Source organism: Phoxinus phoxinus, assembly GCF_949152265.1.
Source record: "Phoxinus phoxinus genome assembly, chromosome: 19".
NCBI lineage: Eukaryota > Metazoa > Chordata > Actinopteri > Cypriniformes > Leuciscidae > Phoxinus > Phoxinus phoxinus.
The window spans coordinates 6,624,424-6,642,461 of NC_136894.1; the positions used below are offsets into that span (position 1 = coordinate 6,624,424).

The 18,038-nt window shown below is 37.0% G+C and overlaps 2 protein-coding genes across 3 annotated transcripts; both read right to left on the bottom strand.

Moving 5' to 3' along the window:
- Positions 1-7,724: 7,724 nt before the first annotated feature.
- smim12 (small integral membrane protein 12) lies at positions 7,725-9,424 on the bottom strand. Of its 2 annotated transcripts, none has more exons than XM_079591873.1 (2): positions 9,341-9,424; positions 7,725-8,888 (listed from the first exon to the last, which is right to left on the bottom strand). In XM_079591873.1, exon 2 carries the CDS (start codon positions 8,864-8,866, stop codon positions 8,591-8,593), a length of 276 nt encoding a protein of 91 aa, XP_079447999.1. In that variant the 5' UTR covers positions 8,867-8,888; positions 9,341-9,424; the 3' UTR covers positions 7,725-8,590. The 2 variants fall into 2 exon arrangements, with proteins under 2 accessions (XP_079447999.1, XP_079447998.1); XM_079591872.1 differs by lacking the exon at positions 9,341-9,424 and adding an exon at positions 9,217-9,336.
- Positions 9,425-9,706: 282 nt separating this feature from the next.
- Positions 9,707-17,591, bottom strand: pef1 (penta-EF-hand domain containing 1). The gene is made up of 5 exons (XM_079589911.1): positions 17,069-17,591; positions 15,706-15,967; positions 13,384-13,539; positions 13,048-13,191; positions 9,707-10,434 (listed from the first exon to the last, which is right to left on the bottom strand). Exons 1-5 carry the CDS (start codon positions 17,084-17,086, stop codon positions 10,205-10,207), a joined length of 810 nt encoding a protein of 269 aa, XP_079446037.1. The 5' UTR covers positions 17,087-17,591; the 3' UTR covers positions 9,707-10,204.
- Between the last annotated feature and the right edge of the window lie 447 nt (positions 17,592-18,038).

An 18,038-nucleotide genomic window follows, 5' to 3' on the forward strand; every position in this document is an offset into this window, starting at 1 on the left:
CTCAACTTTTATATATAAAGCACTTTCAAAACCATAAAAATGGACCAAAGTTCTGTCCATAAGGAATAAATAACTCTAAAATACAGAGAACAATGAAAAAAATTATTATTATTTATTATTAAGACGTTAAAGGGTTAGTTCACCCAAAAATGTAAATTCTGTCATTAATTACTCACCCTCATACCGTTCCAAACCCGTAAGAAATTTACTCATCTTCGGAACACAAACTGAAATCTGAGAACTTCCTGTCACTCCATTGACAGCCTACGCAACTACCACTTTCAAGTCCCAGAAAGGTAGTAAAGATGTCATTAAATTAATCCATGTGACTCCAGTGGTTCAAGCTCAGTTTTATGGAGCCATGCGAGTACTTTACCTGCGCAATTTTTTTTACCACTTTATTTATAAAATATTAATTCCAAAGCGCGTTCACGCAACAACAATGTCTGCTCTTGTGGCAACACAATACGTAATTATTTTGTAAATAATGTGGTGAATTATGTTTTTTTGTTTTTTTTGCACAAACAAAGCACTCGTGTGCAAAGCACTTCATAAAATTGAGGTTAACCCACTGGAATCATATGGATTACTGTAATGACGTCTTTACTACCTTTCTGGGGCTTGAAAGTGGTAGTTGCGTAAGCTGTCAATGGAGGGACAGAAATTCTGTTAAAATTTTAACAGAATTATTAAACAGAAATATTACAAATTACTATGCTGGAGCCACTGCCATTTTCAGTGTCCACATGACCATATAACCAAAATAAGCTCAATGGAAAAATGTATCTCTAAATTTTTGCAAAACCCCCTACAATGTATAGGCCTTACATTCATACAGCCAACATAACAAAAAGTTGCCAGATTCAAGTTCATTCATATAAAACTGAACTTGCTTTTAAGCCCAACTCTTTAGATATTTCACAGTGAAAGTGTCACAAAATGTAGGCTAGCTACAAGAAGACATGTAACAAAAATTTCACCACAGGCAAATTTTTTCCCAATGAGCCTGTTACATACGTAGAACCGCATATTAGCATACTGTAGTTTAACAATCACAAACTCTGCAAGTACCTACACAATTATATATACAAAGTGAGCAGTTCCCTGTTAAACACTTCATAAATACACTGAAAACATTTTAAAATGCTTAATATTTACATGAACAAATGGGGAAACTACTTCATTACCTCACGCCGATGCTATTTGTTGGTTGTTTCAAACTATTTCCAAACTTTTTGGAGTAGATAGCCTTCCTATATCATCAAGGCCTTCACTTTCCTGCCTTGCTATGAGTACAGAACATTCCACAGCAGTCATTTTTAGCAATTTTGAGCAGTCTGAACAATGATAAGAACTTATCTGCAGCAGGAAAAGGGGAATGATGAGTACATTACAAAGTGGGACAGATTCTTCCTGAAAGGGTCGAATCAAAACAATACAATAATAAGAACAGTGCTGAACAGTGCCTTCCCCCCTCAAAAGGTATGTTTTGCTGGCTAATGGAAACCGTGTTGTATTAGAGGGTGTTATCTGCACTGTTGGGCTCTGGTCTATGAAAGATTAATGAGTCTTGTGCTTGTGGGGTTGCCAACCATAACCTGTAGTCTTTGCCCAATGCATAGTTCTCTCTATCGCAGCTGGCCTGCACGAATAGTTAGCCTGTCATCTCTTGCCAATACAAGGCATCAGAGGTGCAACACAAGATGTGTGGGTCAGCAAACAGCTGGTGAGGACTGACCTCTTTAGTTCCTCTCAGTTTCCAAGCAAAAAGAGAAAGGCAGCGAACAAGAGACTGACTGGTGGACTATCAAACTCTCTCTGATAGAGCCATTTAGGGTGGGGGAAAAAAGCCCTTGTTCATGGAGTGTTTCCTTTTGTTTTTCTTCAGCATACCACCTACAAAAGCTGAATCGTGGAGTTGCCAGCTGCACTTTAATATGCCCACACATGCGTCAAACAGACTAGCAAACCTATTTAAACTAGGCAAACAGATGTCTGTCATTTTAGATAAGAAAAAAACACCAAAAGTCATGGATGCCTGCTCTTTTCAAACCATTAAGAGGTTACTTCGCTGAATACGGTCTTTTTTTTCCGACAAAGGTCATTCTATTTGTGAAACCCAGCAGGGACACTGCCTGCCAGCTTGCCCTTAGGTGATTTGCACAGAGCAGAGTAGCGGCAATGAAAATGAGCTGCCACTCTTGCGGGCCGCTTCCTGCATCCAGATATTGTTGTTCCAACCGCTGATGTGTTTCCCTTTCCCTACTTACCAACCTGACACACGACATACAAACAGGTTTTAAAGTACTCGTATGAACTGTACGTACCTTAGAAGCTGCAGTCTGTGCTGTGCTTGGACCATGTGTGTTTTTTTATGGATGAGAGGTGACTTCGAGTGGCCAGTCATCCTGCTTCCCATGGGGACTTAAGACTGAGTGCCAAACTTCTTTCTGTAGGGGATCTGAAGGCCGCAGTATCAGGGAAATGCGGTGCAAATCGGTCATGTACTTCCTGCCAGCTGAACTGATTAAAATCCATGTCTTCTCAGTGATAGCCACAACAAGAAGTCAAAAGAACTCCACAGAAGGAAAACAGAGGCCTAAAATAACAAGAATGTTTTGTTAGAGCATTGCCATTGAAAATGAGTGTGTTTTTGTTTCCGCAGAATGCAAAGGAATTAAAGGAAACCGTTCAAAAGTTTAAGGTTGGTTTTTAAATGTTTTTGTAATAAGTCTCTTAGGCTAAAGACTTGACCGAAAATACAGTACTGTGAAATATTAATTGCAATTTAAACTGATTTAAAACTTTTTTCCATATTTTAAAATGTGATTTATTCCTCTGATGGCAAAGCTGAATTTTCAGCGGCCATTATTCAAGACTTCAATGTCACATGATGCTGCAGAAATAATTTTAATATGCCGATTTTAGTGCTCAATAAATATTGTTGAAAACGGTTTTGCTGCTTACTGTTTTTTGTAAAAACTGATCAAAAAAAATTCTGAATTCTTTGTTGAACAGAAAGCTCAAATAACCACATTTATTTGAAAAGGAAATGCTTAGTCTTTACTGTCACATTTGATAAATTTAATGCTTCAGTTATTGCTAAAATAAGTGAATTATATATATATATATATATATATATATATATATATATATATATATATATATATATATACTTCCCCAAACTTTTGAACACAGTATTTTAAACCATGGTAAATGTTCAGTTAGGTTTAAACTTTGTTAAAGGGATGTTCACTCCAAATTTAAATTATGTCATTATTTGCTGCATCTTCATGTTGTTCCAAACCAGTATGCCATTATTTTTTTTCTGTGGAAGATATTTTGAAGAATACACACAATGGAAGTCGGAACCAATGTAGTTTGAACCCCACTGATTTTTAATTATTTTCTGTCCTTCCCAGAGGAAAAAAAATATATAATAATAACTTTTTAAGGGTTTGAAACAACATGGTGTGTAAAGAATGACGGAACTATCACTTTATCAGGAATTAATAATGAACAAACTGTTAAGTTAACTGTTAAGAACCATAAAAAATAAAGTCTACAGCGTATTGGTTTATAGAACAAATATCCAGCTGTCAGGTGGTCAAATAAACTCATAGTTAACTGGATCCTTAACGTACAACCTGAAGGAAATAGGCTTATCTGCTTCCTGATTTTTCCATTGGTCACTCCAGGCAAGGGCTAAAAGGCTTGTTCCCCCATACAATGGACCAGTGTTGGGCATTGTTACATTGTTTTTGGTGAAATCCCACTTGCAGCGTTCCAGGATGTCATGACCAGCTCTTCAAACCCGTTCTATCGCCATATGAACAGCTCATCTTAAAGAGAGAAACATATGAGTCAGAGTACATTGCTTCTTAAACTAGATAAGGAGCTGATCAAATTGTACAGTCATACAGGACAGACGTGAGTTATTTTTAAAACAACATCTTGGCTAAAACCATAACTTAATTTTCAAGCTTAAAGCAATAAAAATCAAACTAATGATAAAAAATTGCCTTATGCTCAAAAATAATCAGGCACTTGTGGCATTTTCCCCCAACCTTCAATGCGCCATTTTGTGATTAATACCAGCATAAAAGTATCAATATATCACTATTTGAACTTTATTTACTGCCAATAATCTTTTCTTACAAATTAAGTTGATTAGTTTGATAAGTATCAGTATTAATGATCAATATTTATACTTCATGACTATTTCTTGAAAATAATAAACATGCACTATAATATCTCCGGGATGACAATTCCTTTTTACAAATATGCCAAAGTAAATGGTAGGACACATCAACTTCACTTCTAACAGTGTAACATACATCAAATTTGCTGGTATGGGACAATGGGGTATTGATAAGACCCTAGGGGCCCATACTGAGGGAAATGGAAGTCAGTCTTGGAACTCTCTAAAAAGTTTACAAGGGGGGACAGAGTTGTGGTTGTGGGAACTGAACAGTTGAGCCCATGGGAAAGGGGAGGATTTAGAGTGTCTCTCCATTGTTTTTGTTGCTGATTGGAATCTACAGTGAATAATTATGCTGTAATTGTGCAAAGAGGCTGTACACATCCTGACTGAAGGGCTGAGAGAGGCTGGCAGGCGTCGTTCCTTCTTCCTATCACTCAGGGACAATAGGGCTGTTTGTCCTCTGGGACAAACTAACACCTTTCCAGCACCAAACCCACAGTCTCCTACCTGGTTATAGGCACAAACAAACCAGACGACATCCTCTCTCAAACAAAGTACGGGAACAGGCTCATATAAATACAGCAGGGCATCTGACCTACATATAGGCATGACATTCTCGTAAGGCTGCATAATAAGAGAAACCTCAGATACCCCTTTTCCACCAAAGCATTTTGAGAGCCGGTTCGGAGCCGGTGCCTACTCGCGAACCAGTTCTTTGTGTTTTCGACAGCCAAAGAACCGGTCCTCGGCCAGGGAAATTGGTTCCAAAGCGGCACCAGCTCTTTGCTGGACTAGAACCTTTTACCACGTCATGCTTACGTCGGGGGCTGGGGGCGGGGTTATTGTGACCAACAACAAGGCGGGAAAGGTTGTGACCGCCATTGCTAAAAACACAAATGTGTTCTAAACGTCTTCTTCTGACCCCAATATAGGATCGCAAAGCCAGGAGAAACAATTGCAGAAAGACGATGTAGTCCGCCATTGTAATTGTTATGCTTGAAGTTGGCGCAAGCATTTCTAGGAAAAGCTAAGACGTATGGCGATGTACACAGTGACGTAACGCTCAGTGGAAAAACAAACAGGTTCTGAGAAGGTTCGCAAGTTGAACCAACTTTGAACCAGCATCAGTTCCGAACCAGTTCTTTTTTGGTGGAAACGAGGTAAGAGAGTATGTTTCAAATGCAGTCTGACCAATTACAATGATTGTTTTCATTGGCCAAAGGAAAACAATACATTTCAGAACAGAATGACCCAAACTGTACTCTCTAGTTTCAAATTTGTCCAATTATAGCATACTTCTAGCCTGGGTGCCAGCCCGAACCCCGCCCACAACATTTTTTGGTCGGGAAGTTCGGTCTGGACTCGATCCGTTGAGGAGTAATTATGCTCGGCTCCCAGAAGGCCGAGCCAATCAAATTGCAAGGGCGGCCTTTAATCGATGATGGACAGATGATCTGCGGTTACGTAATCACCACGTCAAAAAAAAAGCGGTTGGGTTGAATTGGTTTTCAACAAAGATGACTGCAGCTGGAGAATTGAGATATTTAGATTCCGCTATTGCGTCTATTATAAAAGAAATCGACAGCGCATTAATTTTAAAAGACGAACAGAGAACCACAATCAAATTTTTTTTCCTGGTTCGGTTAAGACACGCCTCATAATCAAAGCCCTATGGAGCAGTATCAGACTCACATTCTGCCTAGAATATGAGTATGACGAAGTCAGGCTAGCATACTTCACTTTCACAGGTCAAATGTGTTTTGTCAAAAGCTACTAGATAGAATGACGTGCATGACAAATAAAGCAGTGGTTTTCAGCCAGGGATTTGGGGCTCACTATAGAGCCTCAGAAAACTTCCAAGGGGGCTTCATGATGACTTAAAATGATAGAAAATATAAAACAAGAATTAAATCTGCTACTGTTTTCTCTAAAAAGGAAAAGCTCTAAAATTGTAAAATACTTATTACTTACCCAGTTAATCACGAACAACAAGAAAAGTCATGAGGCCTATGAATATTGTTGTTGGGCTTTGGAGTCAAAAAGGGTTGAGAACCTTGTTTTAAAGTGACACACAATTTCCCCTCAAACCAGCATAGCAAATAACACCGGCAGAACCTGTTAAATGTGGAACAAAACTTACATTAAGTTTATGGTGATGTAAAAGTTTTAGGGCCTACTTGAAGCCATGCATTAAGTTCAATGGCAATATTTCTTCAAATATAACCTTTTATAGAAAATTGTTTTGGGTCGACAAGCTGCCTGGTATCGGCATTTATGCTGATGTAAATCTAGATCAGCACTCATAAAGTTTCACTAGCTTGTTGGCAGCAGTGAAGCAAAACTTTTGCTGGAAAATGTTAGGGTTACCTCGATTAAGTACCCTCTGGGGATTTGTGAAGTCTTGCCCTTCTGGTTTCTATTAATCAAGCTGCGTGCTGAAAGAAAAAGAATGTACAGCACAGAAAACAGACAATGCATCAGTCCAATGAAATCTGAAGTAAATGCACTACTTAAAGATGAAGAACATTTATGTACAGTTATATATATATATATATATATATATATATAATACATATATATTATATATATATACACAATTTAAATAATCCTGAACCTGAATCTAATGCTGCCACCTTTTATTGTGAATGTCAGATTGTAGCTTGTAATGCAATGCAATAAAAAGGCTGTGTGCCACAAAATAAATGTATGAAATGTCTATAGCATTGCCTTACAATGTGATGAGGGAAATCTAATTCATAAACAACTCGTATGAGCAGATTCTTAATAGGTGAAGCAAAAACATACAGCACAGCTAATTTAATTTGATTGATAAATAAATTACTTTATGAAGCCGGCTCTTTGTATTGAATCAAAAACATACGAAATTACCATTTTTTTCATCAGAAACCAATCACACTTACAAGCTGGCTTTTTAAATGAATAGTTTAAAAAAGAAAAGTTGCTGGTTTGAATTGGTCTGAAATGAAAAGATTATTATTTTCCTCATATGTAAGCAATATAGACATTTAACAGAAATATGCTAAATGATTTAAAATGGAATTGAGAGACTGTGAATAGGAATTGCAATGAATCAAATCTATATCGACACCCAGCCCTATTTATTATTTCTGGCATAGATGTTTTTCAGGGTGGCAGTAGCGCCATATTTAATTTTTGACTGGAATGAAAATGATGCTGTGAGGGATACAGTGTGTTCAATAGATTGTACTGTTGTTTATCAACAATTCAATTGTTTAACAGACCAATATCTTTCTGAAAAAAAAAAAAAAAAACCTTGACACTATAAACTCGACAACCGTTTTAAAAGATGCGAGTTATGTGATCTATGACCTTTATACAGTGCATGCCATTGTAAAGTCTACAGTCTGTCCCCTCACCACCTCATTTTCATCTGCATTAAATTCAATATGGCGTCTAACCCGACTAAGGTCTATTGTTATGCACTGCGCAAAATTAATTTTAGTTGGAAAGATCACCTGACAAACAGTACCGAAAGTACAGTGTAACTACATTTATTATGAACAGCCTCCCACACACTTCACCACAAAGTTAGCTGTGGAATTATCACTGACATTTTAGCCATAATGATACATATGAAAGCACCACATGCATAATGATCCCCTCAATGTTATGAGTTCACTGTACTGTACAGGTAAATGGACTCAAAACTTACAGATAATTGGTTTAAAATATGAGATTGTTCTTTTGTTCCACATATCCAAAGTGAGTTCTTACATTATCTGAAAAGATTAACACTGGGTCAAAACTTCGCTTTCATTCCTCACTATTCACTGTGTCCATTATTACTAATTAGCTGAAGACCACGAAAACGGAGCTTATATGAATTTTTGAATCTGAATCACTTCAGCCAGCCAAAGTTTAAACATCTCAAACAATTTCTAGCCTAACTCAAGTGTTGCCTTGCATAGATGCACTTTTATTCACACAGACACAAACTTAACAAAGGTGGTCTTTCTTTGAGCTTCAGGCTCATGAGCATATGACAGGGAGCACAAATGGAAAAATTATTAAAGCTTTCCAAGTTAGGACTTATATAGTCATGTGTCTGCATGCCTAAGGGCAGAAGATGAATATTAAAAAGTCTCAAAGAATGAAAGATGTAAAATATTCTCTCAGCAGTCAAGTTCCACCAGCTGGCTTGGTAAATATTACAGCAATACTCCATTTAATTGGGACGGCAGAATGAAGTAGCATAGAAGTGGACATGAAATCACACACACACAGAAGTTTCCTGATGAAGTTCCCGTCCCTGGGGCCAAAGAGGTTGACAAATGAGCCCAAAGTTTGAGAAGTTGCACATCATTATATAGTAATCTTGCAGGACTTCATGACATTTAATAAAACTTAGTTCTTCTCTGGTCGGTTTCTTTCCAGCACTGCCCTCGGTGTGAATTCCAGTTTGTCCTTCAGGCTGAGGACCTGTGTACTGTCCTGACCGGTCAGTTCCTCTAATTTCCTATCTTCCCGTAGCTCTGCAATGCCCCTCTCTTCTCCTGGGGCATTTGGGGTGCCCCTGATAAACCACTCAAGCTGGTATCCAACAGCTCCCACCACAAATGCCACTGGGAAGGTCACATAGGGTGCATAAGTGCGCACTGCAGTCCAGATCAATGGCCACATGGTTGCAGTCTCAGAAATACACCTGAAAAAAGTAATTTCAAGTTCTAGAAGGTTATTTAACTTTGGCAAGCTGACAATGTCTCATTAATCTGGTAACCGGTGCAAAATAAAAGGATTACAAATAGACATGCTTTCATACAACCAAGGAAACAATATTGTAAATATTGTTTTTAGAGGGTAAGTTAGAAGGAATCTAATGACATAAAGACGATCGTGTTAATGTGTCCAACTACACACACACACTCAGACATTGCTAGTAAATGTATATTATACGACTATAAAAAGTCATGTAACTATTACAAGGGTACCGGTGTCAAAGCATGAGGTGTGAAATGGCGCTATAAACATACATATAAGACATAATGGGTTACTGAAAACATAGTGAGAATCCCGCTGACGATTTAGTGCGTAATATTTCATACATTCGTTAAATAATTTACGCGTGTTTATAAAATCTCATATGACTGTACATACCTCTAATCACTAGGCGATTCCACTTCCTGCCTCGGTGCGTCACTGTAAGCAACAATCTGATTGGCTATTTGTTTACGTCAGAATGACGTTTTACATCCTCATTCGTTCAGGGAGGGAAAAAAAGTTTCAAGTTTAAAGCAGGATGTCCTGGTAAAGCAATGCTGACACCCAGTGACCAATGCTGAAACACACTGCGTGGGTTTGTCCAGAAATTAAAGCTTATTCTTATTTTTGAATAAGTACGAATATAGTGAATTCATTTATTAAACAAGAAAGAACAATGAAAAAAAAAAAATGAAAAAAAGACGAATGAGAGAATACTTCAGAAATACAACTGATTTTTTTATTGTAAGCAAAACAACAGAAAAAAAATATTCACCATTTATTGTTTTATATGAAATAAATGAGTGTGGACAGTTAAGGATAGCATAAATATCATACACAAAACAAAAGCTTAGGGGAGAGAGAACTAAACCTTTAATTTCAAGCATTCATAATCACAGGTTTTCATATTTTGGCTAATAAAAAAAAAAACCCACAGAAATTTTCATTTCTATAAAATCTAAAATATTCATAATTCCATGACAAACTCCAATTAATTAGTAAATAGTGCTTGTTGCATAGCTAATGGCATTTTATTCACATGTACTACTGATAATTTTGGCATTAGTTTAGTCTTGAATAACTGGATTACATGTGTGGTAGACTTTTGCGATGAGTGCTATATTTGGCTAGTTGGCAATGAACAGTTTTCAGCTCGTGGTGAAATCAGGCTGAGCTGCAGTGAAAGGCACTGTTGAGAGGGTGAAGTGTCGTGCCACACATTCAGAGTCAGGTCATCTTCTGAATTGCTCATGCAGTTCTTTACATCAGTCTGATAACGGCACTAGACAGGAAGTCTTCGTAACTCAACCTCACATTGCCAGTCATGCCGGTGTCTTTCTCGCGGAAGGCTTGGGTCATGCTCTGGAGCTGCGTGCACACCTGAATGAAGCGGTCCAGCTGGAGAACCCCGTTCACACCGGGTGCAGAGTAACGGTTCACCAGTTCCTGAATAAACTGAGGACTCAGATTGTAGCCCATCTGAGATAATGCTGGAAGATAAGAAACACATGGGTAAACAAAAACATTACATTTACACTATACCGTTTATAAGTTTAGTGTCTAATTACTTTTTTTTAAAGAAGTATCTTATGCTCACCAAGGCTGCATTTATTTGATAAAAAAACAGTAATATTATGAAATCTGTTAAATAAATCTGTTATATATTAAAATGTAATTTATTCCTGTGATGCAAAGATGAATTTTCAGCATCATTACTCCAGTCTTCAGTGTCACATGATCCTTCATAAATCATTCTAATATGATCATTTGCTGCTCAAGAAACATTTATTTTGATCAATGTTGACAACAGTTGTGCTGCTTAATATCTTTGCGGAAACTACGATAAATTTTTACTTTAATGAAAATAAAGTTCAAAAGGTTTAACTGTTAAAGGTTTAAACATAATTTTTTAAACATTATAAATCTTTTAACTGTCACTTTTGATCAATTTAATATGCCCTTGCTTAATAAAAGTATTCATTTCTTTAATAATTAAATAGTAATAATAAAGTAAAAATCTTACTGGCCCCAAACTTTTGAACAGTAGTGTACATAAAACAGGGAATTATTACATTGCTAACACAAAGGTCTATGCTTTTTATTGAGTAAGCAACACAAAAGTAGAAGAGTTTTGAAAAATAGAAGGTCTGCCAAACAAAGCCTATAGAGGCTCAATTAAACCATTCTACAGTTGTTTTTGTATCCACCATGTTTTTAATACACTGGCCCTCACCAGTAATCCACCATGCACTTTCAGGCTTAATCACATATTTATAATGGCATCCACTATATAGTTAGCCTAGGACCTGACTCTGCTAACTATAGAATAGCGTTGTTTGTACAAAATCAATGAGGATAAAAAAAGACACTGCAAGATAACAGCTACAATTTTGAGGTTATTTTAAGACCAATTTTCCATGACGTCTCAAAAATGAAATCATCCCAACAATAATACGCCATTAAATCGCACAGGATTAGATGAAAAAAGGGGTTTACAGCAGAGAACAGAAGCTCAGTAAATGTATTTTCCTTACAAACTTTATGTGACTGCCACATCGTTGTGTGTGTGTGGTCCTGGTAAGCCCAAAAATATGGCAATAACCAAAATCGTTGTCCTTTTGTGGACAATTTTGGTCCCCATGGGGAAAACAGCTTATAAATCATACTAAGTGATTTTTTTTTATTTTTTTTGAAAACCTAAAAACACAGAAAGTTAGGATAGGTTTAAACACAAGGATAAACACAAGGATAGGTTTAGGGAAAATAATATATAGTTTGTTCAGTATGAAAATCATTATCTCTATGGAATGTCCCCATAAAACATGAAAACACAATGTGTGTGTGGTTCAGGTATATCCTACGTTATAGGGACAAAATGTCCCCACAAAGGTTGCAATATCCGAAATCATTGTCTTTGTGGGGATAATTTTTTGCTCCCCATGAGGAAAACAGCTTATAAATCATACCAAGTAATGTTTTTTGAAAATCAAAAAATGCAGAAATATGGGTAGGGTTAGGCTTAGGAGATAGAATATACAGTTTGTACAGTATAAAAAAACATTATGTCTATGGAATGTACCCCTAAAACATGAAAACCCAATGTGTGTGTACAGATTTGGCTAAACTTGAGGGCCAAATGTCCTCACTTATATACTGAAATATTATGACAACCGACTAGAGGACATTTTACAGGTCCTCACTCGTTTAAAAGGCTTATAAATTGTCCAAAACGTGTTTTTATTAAAATATAGTGTTTTGCACATTGTGTGAAGGGTAGGTTTAGGGGTAGGGGTTGGGTTAGGCCATATAAAATATCATTAACTAATATAAAATCATTGGAAGTCTATGCAATGTCCTCACTAATATAGCCAAACAAATGTGTGTGTGTGTGTGTGTGTGTGTGTGTGTGTGTGTGTGTGTGTGTGTGTGTGTATGTGTGTGGTTCAAGCATACCCTACAATATTGGGAAAAAATGTCCCCACAGATATGGCAAAACCTTCTATATTTAAACAAATATGTTCTTTCCTGGAAATGTTATTAATTAAAGTTATTTGTAATTATGATTAACTATGATTAGTAAACACATTAGTCTCTTTGCAAAAAAACAAATATAAGTGAAATCCTACCTTCGAGAAAATATACATAAAAACATATTAGCTGATGAAAGCAGTGGAAACTTCCTGTGGTTAGATTTAAGTTATGATTAACACATTCACCAAATCTAAAAGTGCCAAATGTGAGTAAAAAATACATTTTCACAAGTAAATAAAAATAGTGGCAACTGGCTGGTAGGTTTATTAGGAGCTACAACACAATATGTGGTCTAATAAAATTGTTAGAATGACAATCTGACCCTCACTGCTGTAAATTAGAAGAACTGATTCAAATAATTCAGTTGGTGATTTTCATCCAGAATTCAATGTGGAGAAACTCTACTGTTCAAAAGTTTGTTTGTTATGTAAAGACTTTAATACTTTTATTTAAAAAAAAAAAAAATTTATAATCTGTGCTTAGTGACTACAACTGTTGTCATAACAGTGCATCACATGGCCTTGACTGCAAACGTGTTGTCTTGGGTCCTCTTTGACCTCTAATTTACTCACCCTGGTGCATCTCATTGCTGTTAATTGATCCCGATCGGTCCCGGTCGAACTGTTGGAACATTGCCCTCCACTGCTGCAGAAACATCCACAGTGCAGAGAAACCATAGACATCTACGCGCCCGGATTTGGTCTTGTCAAACATATCTGGAAATGAAGACAAAGCACTGATTCCTTCTTCAACTTCCTTTGGCACTGGAGATGTCACCAGATGACTTCTATTTTTGTATTGTTTTTTTGACATTGCAGCATTTTGAATTTAGTTATAGGGTGATACAAGCATCCATTCAATAATTTAGCCGCTGTCAGGAGGGTTATGTTAACAATGGCAGCACTCACTGAGCATCATAATGCAGGTTTCGTCATTGAAAGTGGAGTTGTTGGAATTCATGAGCGCTTGCTTCAGCTCTTTTCCGTTAATGTAGCCACTATGATCTGTGTCCACAGAAGAAAACCACTGGTAGGCCTCAGGATTCACACCGGGGGGGATGTTACCTACAACATGAAAACGGCCTGCATTAGTGAGTTTTAAATGCAAATGAGATAATTCAGTCAGTTAAAAACAGCTCACCTAACCATAGTTAACCACAGGTCAGAATAGTATTTAGGAATTAAACAATAACTCAAAAAATATCAATTTTTTTGGTGTATACTTAAATCAAGGACAAAAAAGGATACAAAGAAAATAAATAAATAGCTCATTTACATTCACATGTGGTATCCGCTATTTACTGAATGGAGCGGTTTCAGATGCAGCATATGCATAAATGTGCAAAAGATTGTTCATTACTTGCAAAATGACAGTAGGACGATGATGAGAACAAGCAGTCCTATAGGTCGGATTTGAAAAACATATTGGAAATGGGCCCAGTGTGAACAAGCCTAGGTTGTCAGTGATATGTCATCTTGGTCCCAAGAGGGACAAGAATAAGTTGTGCAATTTGGTGAAGCGCAGACGGTCACTGTATCCCTCGGGAGGGATAAGCACTGTTCAGAGGACAGTCTTTGAATCTGACAGCCTTTCCCACAGGACATTACAGAATACTTACCGACATAAACGCAGACGGACACATACACACGAACCCTTTCGCTCAGAATTACCACACTCATCACTCTAATTCTCCTGTGGGCACATTCTGTACTAGATCAGTACAAGCTGCCTCTGCCATCCTGCAGTGTCACAGCATCAGTCATTCAGTGAGGGGCATGTGACACAGCTGCAGTGCAGGAGGATCAAGGACCTTGTCTGCAGCACCTTCATAAATTCCTATCTTTCGTATTTTATTCACAGCCCTCAGCCACTGCATGCCTGATGGAACGGCAGCGACTCGCGCTGTCTTAGCTGCCAACCCTGACACTCAGACATCATCAGTCAAATCAGCCCGGAGCTGCTGCCTACCACTCCTGAGACCATGTTGAAAAATTCACCTGCTGAACCAACATCCATTACGGTGCATTTGAAGATGTATGAAGCTGTGGAAAAACATTCCTATTCCTCCACAGTCTATTAACCAAAAGGTGAGAAATTAACATGATATGCACTAGCATTTAAAAGTTCAGGGTCTGTCATTTTTTTATGTTTTGAAAGTATCTTGTGTTCATCAAGGCTGCATTTAATCATTTAAAAAAATACAGTAAAAAAGGTAATATTGTATTTTATATAATATTGCATATTAATTTAAAATATACAAAAATAATTTTTTAATATAAATAATAAAGCTTTTAATTTTACGAGCTTAAGTAATATAAACTTTACATTTTAATATACGGTATTTTAAAATTTAATTTATGCTTGTGATGTCAAAGCTGAATTTTTTTTATCTTTAGTGTCACATGATCCTTCAGAAATCATTCTAATATGCTGATTTGTTGCTCAAGTAACATTTATTATTATTGTTATCAATGTTTTAAACAGTTGCTGCTTAATATTTTTTGTGGAAATTGTGATATAGGCATTTTTTTTCAGAATTCTTTGATGAACAGAAAGTTCAAATGAACAACATGCATGCATTGGAAATGTAACCTATGTATAAGTCTTTACTGTCACTTGATCATTTTAATGCATCCTTGCTGAATAAAAGTATTAATTTATCTCAAAAAAAGAAAAGCTTGAGTGTCCTTTTGTACACATACACACACACACACACACACACACACTAGTAATATATTTATATATGCTCCTAATATGATATAATAATAATTATAATAATTCATTACATTTATATAGCGCTTTTCTGGACACTCAAAGCGCTTTACATAGAAGGGGGGAATCTCCTCAACCACCACCAATGTGCAGCATCCACCTGGATGATGCGACGGCAGCCATATTGCGCCAGAATGCCCACCACACACCAGCTTACTGGTGGAGAGGAGACAGTGATGAAGCCAATTAGTATATATATAGGAGGATGATTAGGAGGCCATGATGGACAGAGGCCACTGGGCAAATTTGGCCAGGATGCCGGGGTTACACCCCTACTCTTTCGAAAGACATCCTGGGATTTTTAATGACCACAGAGAGTCAGGACCCCGATTTAACGTCTCATCCGAAGGACGGTGCTCTTTGTCAGTATAGTGTCCCCGTCACTACACTGGGGCGTTAGGATACTCTACTCTTGAACAAAACAAAATAAAGCAAAAATAGAGTTACACATCTCTCACCTGCAGGTGCCTGCTGACTATATGGTCCTCTCTGGGATTGTCCATAACCTCCGTACGGACCACCAGGGGGTTGGCCCCCACCGTACGCCGCTCCTGGTCCAGGTTGACCATGAGACCCGTATGGAGCCCCTCCACCATACTGTTGCCCTGGAGTGGCACTGCCATAATGTGAACCATACTGTCCAGCAACAGGACCACCTCCATACGGCGCCCCTGGAGCGGGGTGGCGTTGGGGAGCGTTACCACCTGGTCCCGGATAACCCTTTGAAAAACAAATAAGGAAAAGCTTGTATTGGGGAAATGTTTGTATGAAACATCAACAGAGAATCAGCTGTGGCCCATAACAAAGGCAACTATGTCACTAAAACAATAAATAAAGGATTATAATAAAAATTAAATGTTAGGTGAATATGTACATTCTGTCATCATGTACTCCCACTCCAGTTGTACCGTATGACTAAATCACTTACGTGGGTGGAACACTCAAATGTATATTATTAGTATACCGATATTTATATAATATTTATAATATGAATATATAAACTATGGTTACAATTTATTTTAAGGTGAAATAGTTACATTGTACTTAATCAAATAAGTACTGAGTAATATTCATGAACTACATGTACTTACTATAGAGTTATGGTTAGAGTTAGGGTTACATATTTACAGTTATTACTATAGTAAGTACATGTAGTAACATGTAACTATGTCACCTTAAAATAAATTGTTACTGGAACTATTTTAGGAAGAATTAGATATTCAGTCACCATTCACTGTTAATGCACTTTTTCCATTCAATGAAAGTGATTGGTGACTGAGACTGTCTAACATCATCTCTTCTGTTACGGAAGGAAAAGTTTGGACCATAACATGGTACTGAGTACTGGTAATCTAATATTCTTTTATTTAGATTTTACAGCAGTAACAATAACTTCGGGTTATGGTGGATGAAGGGAAAAGGGTAACGTTAACGTTACAGTGGCTAACGTTAACGTTAGACCCAAAAGTAAAACATTTCCATTTAGCATCTTTGTTGAATGACATTGATTAAGATAAAGATTTGAAACACATAATAATTTCATTTAATGTGATAAACTACTGACCAACACGCAATCAACACAAACAAAAACAAAAATTGAATATATTACAAATCAGAGTAACGTTAACGTTAGCTACAGGGCTAACTGACTAGCCTGTAAAAAGCCTGTTTTAGGCGATTACGCGATCACGGTTATGCATAATTTCCTTGTACACCAAACAGTACGAGTTTAGATCGTAAGACAAATATGAAAGAATCATATAAACATTAAATATACATATAAATATTTAAAAAAGGCTAAACCCGGAAGAAAGAGTTTACCTGTCCGTAATAACTCATTCCGCGGAGAATCTTACTTCAGCAAATGGAGCGATGGTGCTGTATTTAATAAGACCCGCCTCCTGAAGCTGATTGGTTCGCTATCACGTTTGTCAAAGGCGCAGCTTCATATTTTCCATCAGATTGGTTAAAACAATGGAAAACTGCTCATCATAGTTGAAACTTTGAGTCACTGTTTACATGATGTTTTGTTTTAGTAACCATACGTATGAAGGCGGGTGGATAGAGTTGTTATAGCTATTGAGGTAAGAGCGTGATTTATGTGGCCATTTGTAATATAGCTACCATTAGGATGTACCTACATGACATCTCTTGGCTTTGAGCAAACATCTGTTTCCATACAGGCATATTAGAGACTAGGGCTAGTTGTCACAATTTGTGAATATTCCTTCATTTCTCTCAGTTTCTGTACAGACATATAGCCTACTGAATCGGCTACTATAGATGGGTTTCCGTTTCTCGAATTAACCATTATCCTTCGCGGCGCGCCGCCATGTTGTGTGTCAAAGCTGTCATGCATGTTAACCTGATGTTAACCGCATTTTCAGTTACCCAAGTATTTTAGTATAGCTAAAGTTTCCATTTTTGGACTGAGAGAAATGAACATTCAATAAATATAGCCTATATTGTTACACTCACATGTAGATAATGTTGAATTCTAATTAGGCTATTCAGTCCATATTATAGAAACTTGTTACATGATTTCTGTAAATAAATAACCATTAGGCCTATTTATTATTATCCTTATTTTTATTTATTTTTTCAGAACTATTTTCTATGTCGTTTTAATGCCGATGCAAGGGATATAATTTGTTACAACATGCCCCAAAATAGTCAAAGTATGCGGGGTTAATATTGTCATAGTCACGTGCCATTAAAATAACTATAATGCAAAATTCACGTTTATATTGTTTTCGAACATTCCGCAGTGTGTACACAACCACCATATGTG